Raw genomic sequence first — 17,429 nt, 5'->3', positions numbered from 1 at the left:
TTAGTTTTTTTTTTCTTTGCGATACCTATTTACTAAAGCCGTTAATATTTATGAATATAGTGTTGAGAAATATTTCAAAATATATAATAAATTCATGGTATATAGATCTGTTTTGAAATGTACATCTTACATTATTTACTATCAGGGTATTTTGAATTTATCAATTAATATATCAACAATTGATTTTAGGGTCCGGAGCTCTGTCCTGGTTATCTTTGAGATGGAGGAGCAGCTGAACATTCTCAGAGAATGTCATGATGACAATGGGCATAAAGGAGTTACATCAGTCATCAAAACCATTGGTTCCAGATACTACTGGCCCAGCTGGACACTCCATGTTACAGATTATGTAAGTTTCACTTTATTATTATACCATTTGTTCTTTGTTATTTTTTAGGTCACTTGAGTCAGGTGACCTATTGCTATCCGTTTTTGTTTGTTGTTGTTCTTTGTCAAGTTTGTTCAAATGATGACCCCAGGGGGTATGGTGGGGCCACAATGGGGTATCAAAGTTTTGCATAGAAATGCTTGGGAAAAAATCTTGAAAAATCTCAAAAAAGTCATATTGATATGATATCCTCATGTAGTGTCGATTCAACTTTGTTCAAATGATGACCCGCCCCCCCTCCCAGGGATAGACAGGGGCTATTCTTGGAATTCTTAGAAAGGAATATATAGGAAATCTTGAAAAATCTTCTTCAAAATCAAAAACATCAGAGCAATGATTTGTCATAGTATTATGGAAAATTCAAATTCGTTCAAATGATAACCCTTGGGTGTAGGGTGGGACTGCAATTGGGGATTAAAGATTCAGATATAGGAATAAATAGGATAAAATCTTGGAAAATCTTCTACTCAAGAACAGTAAAGCCATGATAAGTCACATCAATATGGAAGCATTTTCAGGTAGTGTAGATTCAGATTTGTTCAGATGACAACCCCTGAGGGTAGGGTGGGGCCACATAGGGCAATGGGCATTCAAAGTTTTACATAGAAGTTATTGGTAAATAAAATCTTGGAAAATCTTCTTCTCAAGAACAGCAAAGCCATGATTAGTCATATTGATATGGAAGCATCCTCACGTAGTGTAGTTCAAATTTGTTTAAATCTTGACCCTTGGGGGAAGATAGGGGCCACAATGGGGGATCAAATTTTTTCTTACAAAGGAATATATAGGAAAATATCGTTTTAAAAATCTTTAAATATTTTCTGTTCAAGAACAGCAGAGCCATTGACTTATATTGATATGGAAGCATGCTCAAAGTGTAAAATTAACGTTTGCCAGTTGCCACCCACCCCATGTAAAGTTTTCAATGCTGAATTGATTTGTGCTTTTTTCCTAGCCAATGTGTGCAGTTGAGCTATGTGGCCCATGGGCCTCTTGTTTTATGATGTTTTACCATGTTTACAAAAATATCAACAGGTAAATTGCAAAGGAAGAAGTAAATCTTGCTACTAGAAAATTCACACCAGGATATTAAAACCAGACTGAATCATGACCCCCCTCCCCCCCCCCCCCCCCTTCCCAGGGGTGGGGCTTTAATGGTCAATCAGAGTTTTTAGTATTACATGTTTTACATGTTTAGGAATCTTTAAAAAATCTTCTCAGGACTTAACAGTATAATTATATATATTTATTATATGCCTGAACAAGGCATGCCACAGCACCATCTGTAGTGTGGAAAGGAGGAATGAGTTAATTAATATACATTGAAAACTCATAAAAACATTTATTGAAAAGCATATGGCTGGACAGAGAATCAAACCCAAGACGTGATGTTTATTTCATTGCAAATTAAACATACTATTCTTGATGCAATATATGTAACAATACAATCTTATAATGTATGTAACATACACTACAGTCTTGGTTCATATTTTTCCCCTACCTCCTTCTCTCATCAGATCATTATACCCTACGCAACAAGTTGCGTGAGGTATAATGTTTTTGACCCGTCAGTCAGTCAGTCAGTCAGTCAGTGTGTCAGTCAGTCAGTCAGTCCGTCAGTCCTGTTTTTTTGTCAGCGCAACTCCTCATAAACCGCTGCACAGAATTTCGTCAAACTTTGCAGATATTTAGGACACAATGTGTAGATGTGCATATTACCAGGAAATTCCGATTCCTTTAATTTTTCTCGGAATTTCGGCACTTTTCAACTTAGATTTTTGGCCATATCTTGAATATAAAGATGAACAGTTTGTCAGCACAACTCCTCTTAAACCGCTGCACAGAATTTGGTCAAACTTTGCAGATATTTAGCACACAATGTATAGATGTGCATATTACCAGGAAATTCCGATTCCTTTATATTTTCTGGGAATTTCGGCACTTTTCAACTTAGATTTTTGGCCATATCTTGAATATAAAGATGAACAGTTTGTCAGCACAACTCCTCTTAAACCGCTGCACAGAATTTGGTCAAACTTTGCAGATATTTAGGACACAATGTGTAGATGTGCATATTACCAGGAAATTCCGATTCCATTATTTTTCTGGGAATTTCAGTACTTTTCAACTTAGATTTTTGGCCATATCTTGAATATAGAGATGAACAGTTTGTCAGCGCAACTCCTCTTAAACCGCTGCACAGAATTTGGTCAAACTTTGCAGATATTTAGTACACAGTGTGTAGATGTGCATATTACCAGGAAATTCCGATTCCATTATTTTTCTGGGAATTTCGGCACTTTTCAACTTAGGTTTTTGGCCATATCTTGAATATAGAGGTGAACAGTTTGTCAGCACAACTCCTATTAAACCGCTGCATAGAATTTGGTCAAACTTTGCAGATATTTAGCACACAATGTATAGATGTGCATATTACCAGGAAATTCCGATTCCTTTATATTTTCTGGGAATTTCGGCACTTTTCAACTTAGATTTTTGGCCATATCTTGAATATAAAGATGAACAGTTTGTCAGCACAACTCCTCTTAAACCGCTGCACAGAATTTGGTCAAACTTTGCAGATATTTAGGACACAATGTGTAGATGTGCATATTACCAGGAAATTCCGATTCCATTATTTTTCTGGGAATTTCAGTACTTTTCAACTTAGATTTTTGGCCATATCTTGAATATAAAGATGAACAGTTTGTCTGCGCAACTCCTCTTAAACCCCTGCACAGAATTTGGTCAATCTCTGCAGATATTTAGTACACAGTGTGTAGATGTGCATATTACCAGGAAATTCTGATTCCATTATTTTTTCTGGGAATTTCGGCACTTTTCAACTTAGGTTTTTGGCCATATCTTGAATATAGAGATGAACAGTTTGTCAGCACAACTCCTCTTAAACCGCTGCACAGAATTTGGACAAACTTTGTAGATATTTAGTACACAGTGTGTAGATGTGCATATTACCAGGAAATTCCGATTCCATTATTTTTGCCTTAAGAGTTTTGCCTTTTATTGAAGAAACTTTCCAGCTAGGTAATAAGAAACTCCACTGGAATCAGCTTTTTATAATGAAATTCTATGTGAAATATTTTATGACCTTAAAAGACCCCTATTGATTTTGAGATCAAAATATTAATGGTTTAACACAAACACACACTCACACACACACCATCTTCGATAGTTCTCTCCCCCCCTCCCCCCCCCCTTCAAATTGGTGTGCTTTGCCTTAAATAATTTCATAAGTACAGTATATAAACAGATTCATATGAATGACTACATCATAATTTTGTTTCCATCAATTATTTAAATGTGTAAACTGTCATGTGTTGGACATGGACTTACACTCATTAACAAATCGAAATCACTGAGGAATTTAAATAACAGTTTGTCAGCATAATTCCGGCACTGAATTTCCTGAAACTTTGTAGGTATTTCAGAATAATGTATAGATTTGTATATTACCAAGAAATTTTGATTCCATTATTTATCTAGAAACTTCAGCCCAGTTAAATTTGTAACATACAAAGATTTGAATGTCCTTATATGCAAGAAGTTTTGATGTGATGATTTTTTGCAAGTAATGCCCCTTTTTTGAATTATACTGTGTATTTAAAATGCACTGTGCCATTCATTACGTGTTGCATTGTCGAGTTTTGGGGAAGCGTGGGGTATGTGAGCTTGCTCACTTTTTCTTTCATTCTTCAAAAATCTTGCCATGAAAGGATACTGTAAATCATTTTTTATTTGCGAGAACTTTATTTTTGCATAATTACGTGAGTCTGCTCGCAAATATTGTATTCTCGTGTATATTTGTTATGTAAAGAAATGTTTTCCCACTTACTCAGCTCACAAAAATTTTGTATGGCTTATACTTTCTCATCAGAATATCAGGTAAAATTTATAATAAATATATAAGAAATGGTTTTGTGTTCTGATATTATATTGAAAAAGATGAAATATTAGTTTACAATTAACTGCTATCTGATAAAATGGAATCCACTGTAATTAACAAATTGCTATCTTGTGTAAATATTTTTAGGTATCGCAAAATAAAGCGATCTACAGTATATTCCAAATTTAGAAGTTGACCCTTTTTCAATATTTCCGTAACATTGACATTGTACTCCATAAATATATCATCTCTTTGTTTTCATCTTAGTGTCTGTCCTGTCAACAATGTCAGCAAAGCAACATTACACTAAAGCAGCAGCCTGTTGGAGAGCTACATCCAATTCCAGTTATCAAAGATCTGTGGAGGCAATGGGGCATTGACTACATTGGGCCTTTTGCTGAAACTGTATCTGGAAACAGATACATTATTGCTGCAACTGACTACTTTAGCAAGTGGCCGGAGGCAATGGCTGTTGCAAAGAATGATGCACAAACTACTGCAAAGTTTCTGCACAGTTTGTACTGTCGATATGGAGCAGCTGATGTGTTAATCTCAGACAGGGGATCTCACTTTTGTAATAAGGTTAGAGAATTTTTATTTCAACATGTTTTAAGTAAGTTTTTAAGTTAATTATAAATTGTCATACCATTAGCACCCCTTTTATTAAATTATATACATGGGCCTGGTCTGTAGCAACCACTAATAATAAAATGCGCTTAATGAAAGAAATATCATTAAGCATTGCAATTGCAACTTTTAACGCCATAAATTATTGCATTAATATTTGACATTCTCAATTACTAATGCTAGAATTAAAACGAAGTTCTTCTAAAATACAGTTATGATCATGAGTCCTGCAAACATATATGATACTGTTACAAGCCTTGTCAGCTGGAACCATAACATACTGTTTACATTATGTATATAGTCTTTTTAACTCTTTGATCACCTCCACTTCAGTGGAAATGGAAAGATAGCTGGTTTGCATATTGCCCTTTAAATTTCTTATTAGCATTCACCTGTTAGTATAGATTCAAATTTCTTCAAATTATGCCCCTCTGGGGTATTGTGGGACAACAAGTAAGGATCAAAGTTTTATATAGGAATCTTTTTTGGGATAGGAAAAAAATCTGCTGATTGATAACAGCAGGTGAGCAAAGTGGGTTTCTTTTTGATTATAGCACAAGATTTTGTTTTGTTTTACAGGTAATGGAGGAAATGAACACATACTTTGGTGTAAAGCATAAAGTGTCTACTCCCTATCATCCCCAGACAAATGGACTGCAAGAACGAACAAATCAAACAATTGAGAGGTAAGAAACCTTTTATATGTCAATTCATCATTCAAAGGTGCATAATTAAGGGGTCTGTCAGAAGATTATCTGTGTAGCAATAAGAATAGAAAAACACAACACATGTAATGTTATACCATGTGTAGCTTACACTGCGCTTAGTGTAGATTTAAGTTGTCATGAAAATGTTTGGGTATTTTCAAGGATTGTCTCAAAATACAGGTACAGTCAAATCTAGTTATCTTGCACTTAATGGGACTAAGAAGAAAAAGCATTGAAATATCTGGGGATTCTAGATATCAAGGGTAAAATACTCAAAGAATAAGTGGTTGGAACTTCCAAATCACTTCAATACATCCATAATATTTGAGATATTTGTGTTGAAGATACCAAAGTTCAACTTTACTTTTTCTTAAGAATTGTATAGGAATCTCCAAATTTTCTGCCATACTCAGCAAATTATTTTATTACGAGGGGTTATAAAAAAAGTTGGTGGACTAGCACCTTAAAGTTAAAACTGCTTTAGGTACATTAATGAATTTTAAGACATTTAGTTAGCATCATCTGTATTATCTATAGAATAAAACATAAATCATGTTTTATTTTTTAATTAAATTTTAATGTTTTTGCAAGCAATGATATGTACAGGTTGCACAGCTTCAAACATGTTTTATCTACCTTAGTGTAACTGCAGAGAAAAACTATTTACAAAAAATCCCATTAATTCAGGCATGTGGTATGACACAATTGTTCCGAAAATTTGCAATTTTTACCTCATTCTGTAAGTGATATGAAATTTTAATGTAAATTTAATATGGAGTGTCTGAACAAGTAAGGGCTTGAAAATGACATCAAAATGGGGGAGGGGGGTCTTTTGCAACATCCTATAAAGTTTCGCCCCTGAAAAAACTGGTATAGACCTAAAACATGTTTAAACAGGCAACAGAAAAATAAAATGCATCTAGAGTACTTGTTTCTAAATGTTGAAAAGGATTCATGAGAGATGTACAGTTAATATCGATTTGCAGTCAGGGTGTCTAAAATTAAAATAGTGTTAATATGAACACATTTCAGTTAAATTAAAAAAAGTCTGGATATTGATGATTTAATGATTTTTACAGATTTAAAAAATGGCTTGTAAGATTGAGATGGTTGGCTAATTGGTCAATTTGTGGAGTGTTAAGAGCAATTCTTTGTATCCACTTAAGAATATTCAATACATGTTGGTGTTAAACATTACAGCAGATTGACAGGACATTTTAGTGGAAAAATGGGCTTTGCAGAAAAATACTTGTGGACATTTCAGCATATAGTTAAGTAAAAAAAAATCATTATTGGAAAGTTTAAATATATATGGTGGTCCAAAAAGTAGCTGGGGGGGGGGGGGGGGGGGATGATTTAAACAAACTTTTAATCTACACTACCTGAGGATGAATCCATTTGTAGGATTTTTTCTGTTGTGTTTGATCAACTGATTTCTGTTCATCAATACTTAGTTTTCTTTGAACATTTTGTAATGAAGAATCATAGGCAGCTGATATGTGATATGAAGATTGATTATGACCTGAGGATGTGCCATGACGATGACCTTGATTGAAGATCATTTTTTGCAATTTCAAGGTCACTGGAAGAAAAAGTATAAAAATCCTGCTTTTATAATCTGTGACAAGTTCAAGGTCACTGGCAGAATAAATGTAAAAATTCATAAAGCATTTTATTTCATAATTTCACCCAGAGGATGTGTCATTTTTTTAAAACAAATATTTTGACAAGTCTAAAGATACATTAACAAAATTGCAAATACCGGTACTCACTTTAATACAATTGTAGCCGTTGGTGGGGTTATTATTTTTTGAGCTGACACACAGCATTAAAGTTATTTGTATGTCTCAAAGAATACATGTAATAGTATGAATTAGGTTTAAGTAATAAGATATTTTATCATTGATCTATTTATTAATGTTTAATTCATTAAAGAGCCAACTGCTTAAGAGGCTGAGGTAATCATCCTATTCTTACTTGTTATGTTCATGGATTTGCTCAAGTGAGCCTTCTGCTTACATTTTTAGTTTAGTCAACTTCATGATAAAATTGGCCCAACATCAAGCTAATTGCAACATAAATTCTTTTTCATAGATGAAATCCATAAAATACATAATATTGCTGCAAATTTTTTTTTAAAAAATATGATGAACAGAAAGCATAATTTTGGCATGATTTAATTGGCTATAGAAAAGGGGCATAACTCTATAGGGAAGAATACTGCAGGTATATCATGATTCTTATACACCTGTCTTTAGATGGGACGTATTATGTTATGGCATTCATGACTGTTTGTCTGTCTGTCTGTCTGTTAGCTATTCTGGTATCCGGCTCATAACGTTAATACTAGTAGGCCTAGGATTATCAATTTTGTCAGCTGATACTTCTTGGGTAGAGGGTGTGTCACGCACTAAAAGTAGGTCGCTCTGACCTTTAATTAAGATGCTATGGCCAAATATGGAAAAATCCTGTCTGGCTCACAACTAGAAAACTATTAGACTTAGAATCATCAAACTTGGCCATTTTATGCATCTTAGGTAGAAGATGTGTTGCGACCTATTTCAAGGTCACTGTGACCTTTAATTTAAGTAAAATTTCATAATAAACCTGCCTTTTTTCTATTAGATTACACAATCCCCCAAAAAATGCAAGAGTGTTGCAGTATACTTACTAAAAATATGTTATATCAAGAAAATACTTATTTTTTCATTATATACTTTCTATAATCTATAACAAATGTAATGTTTCAAGAGAAATTCCACCTCTCCCATCGGTGTAATTATCAAGCACTGGTCAAGGAGAATTTGTTAACAGAAAATTGCATGTCAGATTAGAGGGAAATTAATCATGTGTTGAGTGTGAGGAGCTAACTGGTAGAGCATTTCTGATCAAGCAGGTGTTATCTATATCTCTTGGGAACTGGATAAAAAAAAAATCAGTCCTGTTGGATTAAATAGTTGGCTAGCCTAACTTTGAAAAATGAATTTGTTGGAAAGTAATTAAAACTTATTTGATATTGTATAATAAATTAATTTGATATTGTATAATAAACTAAATGATATTGTATAATATAATTAAGACTAATTATACTTGGGGGGGGGGGGTGTTGGACTCAGCATGCCCCTTGTCTGTATGAATTGCATCTTAAAACCAGTCTGACATTAAATATAAAAATAATCAAGTATTTAAAAAAATGTTTTAATTATGGTAGATAGTCCCTACAAATCTAAGAGTAATGCAGGAACCTTATTAAAAATATTGCATCAAGATTACACAAGTTTTTTTTCTTTTTATAAATGTTTGTAACAAATAAAAAAAAAATCTTTGTTTTCAAATTCAATATCAGAATGACATAAATATGCATTTTTATTGCACTACAAAGCAGATAGTTTGTATAGATCCATTCATCCATTGGGAGTAATGAGTGGACATGCATCTATGGCACGCCAAATTCACAAAAATGAGCTAATCATAGTTTCACAGTTGATAAACTAGGTTTATCGACTGTAAACTATAGTTTACAGACCGTAAACTATAGTTAACGATGATAATCTATATTTCACATATGTAAACTATAGTTTACACGATAATCTATGTTTCACAAGCGTAAACTATAATTAACACGGAAAACAATCATTTGCTACTGCAAAATATAGTTTATCTGATAAATATAGTTTCACGATTTGTAAACTATGATTTACAACTCTAAACTATACTTAACAAATGTAAATTATAGTTTAGGCTTTGTAAAGTATACTTTACAGACAAACAAAGCGCCAAATTCACAAAAATGCGATAAACATAGTTTTACACTTGAGAAACACAGTTTAGGAACAGAATCTCTTATTTTGTATCAGAGATGCACAATTTTCTGTGAAACTAGATTTCACGACTCTAAACCATAGTTTACGATCAAAACCATAGTTAACAATAGTTGTTTTTTTTTTTGTTTTTTTTTTTTTTTGTAAATTATAGATCGGCTAATCCTAGTTACAGCATTATAAGATTTTGCTATGTTACGACAATTGTTGTTAAATATATATGCTTGTATATTTCTTGTTGGCGTAATAAGTAAATGTTCTATTATTTTAAAGCAAATCTAGTTGGAAATAAAAAGAAAAATGACTGGAAAATTATTGATTAAAATGTTATTTTTTTGATTTAAAAGAGAAAAATAGAGACCGAAATGCGTGATCTGTCATTAATAAAATACATGTATATCTTATATTCATCTGTAAATAAAGACATAACACAGTACATGTAACACTGCAGGCGCGGAATTTATTTTTCAACAACCAAATTTTCTTCATACATAAATAAAAGTAGCCTTTCACGGAACAAACACAACAAATATTTGGGACTTCTCTCTCATTCTCTCTCTCTTAAATTCAAAGGAGGACGTTGAAACCCCCACAACCCTATCTATATCCGCCACTGCATTTCCTCTCTTTCAGTTTCTTTGTTTTGGTGTTGAGATGTGGCGGGAAAATGCTTGGCACATTGTAAAACGCGCTTCACCCTCCTCTGCTTGAGCAAAAATCTCGTAATATTCTGTCTTTTAAAAAATTAAAATTTTATCATATTTCTAAAAATTTCCCCATAGGAAATGTATATATACACGACATTTTAAAACAAATACAATTAATCCTGTTTAAATAGAGAAAGTAATATTGATTATATATAACTCGGTCTTTGCTTTAGATAATGCCCAACACGTGTCCTATTATTGCTTCTCGCGATTGGTGCCGCGAAATTTCGAATTGAAAACTATCGTTAACAGTTAACAGGTGTTTAGATTCATAAACTATATTTAACAACTCTTAACTATAGTTTACGAGTGTGAATTATAGTTTATTACGATAAACTATGATTGGCAAATGTGAATCATAGTTTAGCTCTCAAAACTATAGTTTACGATCGATAAGTATAGTTTACGTCTGTTAAATATAGTTTGTGAGTATAAATGACATTTAACTATAGTTTACAACCGAAATCTATGGTTAACGAATGTAAAACATAGTTTATCTGATAAATATAGTTTCACGATTTGGGAAACTATGATTAACAACTCTTAACTATAGTTCACGATTATAAATTATAGTTTACAGATGTGAATTTATGTTTATCAACAAAATCTATTGTTAACGTTTAATTACAGACAGATAAACTTAGATTAGCATTCGTAAACTATAGTTAACAACCGTTAAATATAGTTTTACAGATGAAAACTATAGTTAACGAATCATTAACTATAGTTCACGGTTTGTAAACTATAGTTTACAGTTGATAAACCTAGCTTATCAACTGTGAAACTAAGTTTCGCTAATTTTTGTGAAATTGGCGTGCCATATGCATCCAGTTAAATATTAATTCATGAGTTCAGTGTAGGAAGCTAGCTGTCTCATTTATTTCTGTTAGGGGATCTCTGATCAAGCAGCTCTTATCTGTATCCTTTGGGAATTAGACAGAAGAACTGCTTGTCAGTTTATAGCATATGTCATTTGATGGCCAGCCTTTTATGTTTGATATCAATTTGATATAAGTTGTTAAGACTAAGTTGATATTGTTTAATATGATATTTTTAATTAATTTTTTGAAAATATCAACAAATTCAGAGGATCATGTCTCACAAATCTGGAGGGGGGGGGGGGGGGGGGGGGGCTGCAGATGGGCATTTGTCAAGCTCTGACACAACCAGTTGAAGATCTATAATGTAATATTTGTTGTAATTAATGCCTACACCACAGGAGATGTATAAACAAATATTATGAGGAATGCAGAAATCATTGAAATCCTTGTATCAAGGTTGACATGAATTTTTTGCACTCTAAACTGTTTATGACAATTGAACAATATTTGACGGGCGTATCTTGCTGTGGCGGGGCACTTTATTAATTGCATGATATGTATCTTGATATGGACACTAACATAGCAGTGTTGAGGTACATGATTATAAATTCCATAAATTTTTCATTTATTTGTTCAAACTTTCAAATTATAATTACAGGACACGTAAAAAACTCTAAAAGAACAGCTTCCTAGCATCAAACACACCTTTTAGTGCCTGTATGTAAATGAGAAAAGTTAAAAAAGAGTGAGTTATGTTTTTCAGCAAATTTTTAGGAAAAATTCTCAAAATTTATTCAAAATCATTGTAAAAAGTTGCTTGTAAAAATACCATGATATTATCATGATATTTTGGGAAGATATTGTGATATATCGTGATACAAATTTTTTGGTGATACCCTCCCTACAAAACTCGGGCTCTGTAATTTCATCTAATGTTTTGCTGAAGTAAACCAAAAAAAAGGGGGGGGGTTGTTGTTGTTTGATTTAAACTTTTTTTGATATATTTCAATAGCTCATTATTTCACATAGATAATAGAAATTTGAAATGGATATTTTGAATTTTGTATTATACTTTTTTTTTATTAATTTTAAAATATAATCACCTTGATCCCACCTCTGGAATTTGAACTTTTTCGCATTTTGATCTTCTCCATAGCCAAAAAGGGTTTTCATCATCAAGGCCTGTGGGCCTCATGTTTATACCAAAAACGCCTTGTTAGTTTGGATCTTTCTAATACAGGGCTCTGCAGAAACTGAAACAGGATACCAACAACTGGGATATCCACCTCGAGGCTGCGTTATTTGGTATCCGACAGGCGAATTCAAATGTAACAAAGTCTTCACCATATGAGATTGCATTTGGAAGAGAGCCAACCCTTCCATCAGAATTAAACCTAAAAGAGAGCATCAGTCCAAACCAGGCTACAGAGGCCCTTGTAAACAACCTGAACAACTTTAGGCAAAAACTGCAAGATTCTGTCAACGAAAACATCAAGACTGCACAGTGTAGGATGAAAGAGGCACAGCAGAGAAAAGTTACAACAAGACTGAAGTTCAAACCAGGAGATATTGTATATCGGAGGAACTGTAGAAAACTGCAGCGGAAACAATCCAAGCTCAAGGAGTTAAACTGGATAGGACCATACACTATTGATTCCATTTCAAAAAGTGGTGTAGCAGTTCTGAAAGATAAAACTGGATCAAGACTTAAAACGAAATGTAGCACTGCAAATTTGAAACTGCAGAGGAAAAGACCTGGACATTTGCAGACAAAGAGGAAGCCTGAACGTGTTACGATAGCAACAGGCACTGACCCCACCCAGGCCACCAGGAACCTGCACCAGCAAACAGTGAACACCACCGACCAGCCTCTCAGGGAGGAAAGCCAAACTCTGTTGGGACCTAAGGCCTCCGAAAAGTCTAACACTGCCACCATAAAGAAGTCTCTCAGGGGGAAACGAAAACATGCACAAGAAGATAGCAACACCACAGAGTCGACCCAGGTCAAGAGGGATAAGATTAGGAACCAACAGGAAAGTACAGGCAACAAAGAACCCTCCTGTGAGATGTCATTCCTAACAGATGCTAAAGAAGACATTCAGCAAAGGATAGTAGAATTTCTCCAAACAGACTTGGTAGCAGCTATCCAAACATCTTTGATGAAGAAGAAAATGCCATCTATCACAAGCCCTTCACAGATGCCAGTCTGCAACTCCGATTTAAGGCTATCCATGATTAAGGATATGAACAACAAAGACGAAGAGGCGTTTGATTTTATATTTGACCAAGTTATCCAGGAGATCAGTGGCAAAGATTTGGGAGAAAAAACCAGTGTTGCCATGCTGTCATCAGCAGTCATCCTTGCATCCTGCATAAAAAGAATGCCACTGGTAGAGATTATGGACACAATTAAGGAAGACCCTAGTCATCTCCAGAAGATAGGCATCCGACCAACTGGAAAACTGCCAGCATCAAAAAGATTAGTGATTGCCAACAATTCGATCTATGCCAAGGATCTTCTTTGCCTAGATGGAGAAGAATGGCTCGATGATACTGTAAGATATTAACATATTCACTTCTAAATCAAAATTTAAAAAAAAAACACATGGCTAAAACAATAGAAAAATATGCAAGTATTAATTTGAAAGAGTAAAATGAAAGATGCTGTATATGCTGTTTTGAAAATTCTTATATATTACTGATAACTAAACGCTGTATTGAGAATTTACTAAGAAAAATATTTATCCTACTCAATCTGAATTATATTTATTGACAAAAAAATGGTCAGATGAGAGTGAAACGGAGTTTATACCCAACCACTCCTTGACAAAAAAGATTTTGAACTAAACTAAATATGATTAATGGCCACATGCCAGTGAGAAATAGATCGTGTTCTGTAATACGTCATGTAAAAGGCTTAAAGCAATTTTCATCTTAGTAAAGCATTTCCTTTTATATTTTCTTCAATAAAATTAGATTTATCAAGAACACTGTGAAATTGGCCTATTATTTTGAATAAAATAACGAACTTTCAATGTAATTTTGCATTTATTTGTTTGGTTTTTTTTTTTGTTTTTTGTATGATAAGGTGCTAATTGTTTACCATCATAAAAATTCTCTGAAATTTTGAAGTAATTCACAGTTTAACTTAAATATAGTCAGGTATAAATGAGTAAGTATTATAGTTTATGTTATATTGAAATCATTTACTTTTCTATCTGCATTAAACTGTCGAAGATTGTTATGATTAGGGAGCATAAGTGCATGTGTTGTTCTTCTTACCTGTATGCAATTATTAATTGTATATTATCAATAATTTACTTTCCATTACACAGGTCATCCATGCATATCTTGGCCTTCTTCAAAAAGAGAGATCACAGCAACAGAAAAATGAGGTGTATGTCCTCCCTTGCTTTTTGCATGAGAAGTGGGTTCAGCGGGACTACCTGGGTTGGCTTTTCCCAAATGTGAAACTGGCAACCTATTCCTTCATCATCATGCCTATATGTCGTCATCATCATTGGATGCTCTTGGTAGCAGATGTAAGGAATAGAACATTGTCTATCCTGGACTCACTGGGAGGTGATCATCCCGACATAGAAAATAAGTGGAGGTGTGTATGCAAAAACAACATTTAACCTTCCATATCAAAGATTGTATTTTAAAAGTTAAAAAAAGGGTTGACACAGCATTATCTCAGAAGTCTGTCAATTTATATATTAAATATAAGTGTATACAGGAAAATTTTTATTTTGTCTCCATTTATTTTTGCCCCATTTTGCAAATTGCCAGATTAATAATTGGACTTATTAGGGAAAGACACCACTATCTTTGAAACACAGCTGTGTTTGGGCATACTGTCACCCTTTCACACTTGTAAATAATTCTGCCCTACCTTAAATTTGCACAGTCGTGGTCCTGTTTAAGAAATTATACTGTATCCTTTGAATTTGTCTTGTTTAAACTTCACCCAACAGAGGGTATGGTGAAAGGGGTGAAAATAAAATGGGGTGAAAATTTCCTGTTTACAGTATTTACAATGGGGCAGAGTGTTTGCAAGTCGAAAGACTGAAAACAAATGGAGCAAATATAATCCTGTATACATATATGTCATATTTTTTCATCTGTAAAAATCTCAAAATTTATCATAACTTTATTTTTGCAGAAAGTATATGTTCACACGGGAGCGGTATTTCCCAGAGGGATTGGAGAAGTGGGTATCCCTGAACCACCATGTCAATCTGCAGAAAGATGGGAACAGCTGCGGAATCTTCATTCTCATGGTGTGTACACAATAATTCATACTTTCCTTAATAACTAATAGATTTTACTCCTACATGTATAGTTCAAACAATTCAATCTAATTTCAAGAAAAATGTAATTTTAGAATGGACTTTACGAATATTGGCAAAACAAATCAGCTAATGTAGTGAAGTCTTTGACTTAATAATGTTCATTTTAGTACCTGTATATCATTCATCTTAGTCAAACATAGGATTGCTCAACTAAACAAATATCACTTCTATAGTCAGAGAGGCACCTATTTTAAGAAATTTTTTTTTTTTCAAATTTTGGAAAAAATATGGTTTTTATTATTTATTCTAACAGTTGTGAACATAGTTTTAGATTGTTGCTTTCCTTTTAGTTTGCAGAGGCCATTGTTTCTGGAACAAACCCAGGAATAATGCAGCAGGGCCACGTCAAGCGCTACAGACTTTACGTGAAGCAAAGATTAACTGAAGGCTCAACAGAAGATGAAGAAGTTTGTCAGATTCCATTTTGTGTTAAACCAAAGAAAGCAGTGTGGACCAGATGTCAGGATTGTGGATTGTGGGTCCATTTGCAGTGCTCAAATATAAAAGGGAGAAAAGTGACTGCAGACCATGTTTGTATCATCTGCCTTTGGAGACAAGAGAGCAAGCTTTCAAGTTAGCATGAGGATGGATCCTTGCTGGAATTATAGTGAAAAAGCAGCCAAAGAATGTCACATGTTTTGTTTTCAAAATGAAAAATCATGAATTTAAAATCAAACTTTTGAAAGGTGCTAATGAATTTCTTCAGTATTTGGGAATTTTGTTGAAAAATGTTCTAAACAACTGAAACTAGTTCAGTTTTGAAAGGATTCAATCAAAACACAGATTTGACTGTAAATGAACCAACACAGTTCTTTTAAATAAACTATTTACCACAATTTTATTGTATTTTCTGGTGGACTTAATGGGTTTTTTTTATATACAAGTTCAAAATCATTGAAATTGGACTGATATCATGATTGAAATTTTTGTACTTTATGACACTGGCTAGGAGTAAGCTTAACCTAGCCTTTGAACTAAATTAGGATATTCAAATTTATAATTTATTTGGTACCATCACTTGGTTTTATCATGTTTTTTTTTTATCAGTTTATCAGTATTATGATTATCAGTTTATCAGTGTTATGATTATTAGTTTATCAGTATTATGAATCTCTAAACATGATAAAAATCTATCATTAATGTTGCCTTTTCTGAGATTATTGTTTTTAAGGTTTTGAATTGTTTTGACTTGAATACTTGTATATTTGAGGAGTTTGTATGTATTTATTGTATGGTTCTTTCTGTGTGCATGACCATGATTCCAATTTGTCAGCTAAATAATTCGTCAAAAATTTTACTTTTTTGTAACAGAAATCTTTGTTCATGGATTTTCAGAAGAGATTTTTCAAATTTTTTTTCGCTTACATGTCTGTGTAATTTTTGACTGTTGTGAAAGGAAACAGTATTAATCATAAATGGCATCACCAAGTAATCATTTATTTCTATAATTGAAATAATCTCCAGGCATGTTATGGTATCAGTCTGTATGTATGAAATATGTAGAATGAAATAAATTATTTAACCAGGTATTACATTGTCTCGCCTCTGTCTTCTATTCTGGTTTTAATTCATTGATAAAAACAAGCTCTATGAGTGTTTATCAAAAAAAGAAGTCTATTACCAAGGTTGTGAAATGCATGAGCCCACTGGCTAAAGTCTGATATATTATTACATGTATGTTAATACAGTGAAACTTGTCTAATCCGGATGTTGTGTATTCCGAAATCTTGCCTCATACTTTGTAATTCAATTGTTTTAATTAAATGTTGTTTAACCTGAAATGTTGCCTTATCTGGCTAATTTTTCTGGAACCAGCAGCATCTTAATTAGACAAGTTTCTCTGATTAATATTATTATTGAAAAAAAAATTTAATTGATGCTTTAGTCACGAATTAAAACAAAACTGAATATAATGATCTCAGATACTGGGGGTCCATAATACACGTAGGTTTCCTGCCAAGTATTGAATCCATTTTTATTACATTGGAATGAAACGCTCTCTAACACACACTCACACATCACAAACACACACAGAGGATTTTTTATGTCATTTCAACCACATCCCTCTTTCCCGATGAGAAACTATTCCTCGTGCCAGA

The 17,429-nt window shown here is 33.3% G+C and overlaps 1 protein-coding gene across 1 annotated transcript; it reads left to right on the top strand.

The window, feature by feature from the left end:
• The first annotated feature begins 193 nt into the window (after positions 1 to 193).
• LOC133196670 (uncharacterized) lies at positions 194 to 16,864 on the top strand. Its single transcript, XM_061332529.1, has 7 exons — positions 194 to 349; positions 4,560 to 4,874; positions 5,499 to 5,605; positions 12,216 to 13,530; positions 14,311 to 14,588; positions 15,141 to 15,258; positions 15,621 to 16,864. The coding sequence occupies exons 1-7, from the start codon at positions 221 to 223 to the stop codon at positions 15,906 to 15,908; spliced, it is 2,550 nt and encodes an 849-aa protein (XP_061188513.1). The 5' UTR covers positions 194 to 220; the 3' UTR covers positions 15,909 to 16,864.
• The last annotated feature ends 565 nt before the right edge of the window (positions 16,865 to 17,429 follow it).

The sequence above is a fragment of the Saccostrea echinata genome, unplaced genomic scaffold (assembly GCF_033153115.1).
Source record: "Saccostrea echinata isolate AGI-Se365-2 ecotype Australia unplaced genomic scaffold, CSIRO_AGI_Sech_v1 ptg000030l, whole genome shotgun sequence".
NCBI classification, from domain to species: domain Eukaryota; kingdom Metazoa; phylum Mollusca; class Bivalvia; order Ostreida; family Ostreidae; genus Saccostrea; species Saccostrea echinata.
Note: the sequence above shows the minus strand (reverse complement) of the source record. Positions and strands in the feature narration are given on the sequence as shown.

What these genes read in the sequence shown, in the direction of transcription:
- LOC133196670 (XM_061332529.1), top strand. Translation starts at nt 221, where the DNA reads ATGGAGGAGCAGCTGAACATTCTCAGAGAATGTCATGATGACAATGGG. An exon ending in GATCTCACTTTTGTAATAAG is followed by an intron (nt 4,875 to 5,498) that starts GTTAGAGAATTT and finishes TTTGTTTTACAG; the next exon opens with GTAATGGAGGAAATGAACAC. An exon ending in GACATAGAAAATAAGTGGAG is followed by an intron (nt 14,589 to 15,140) that starts GTGTGTATGCAA and finishes TTATTTTTGCAG; the next exon opens with AAAGTATATGTTCACACGGG.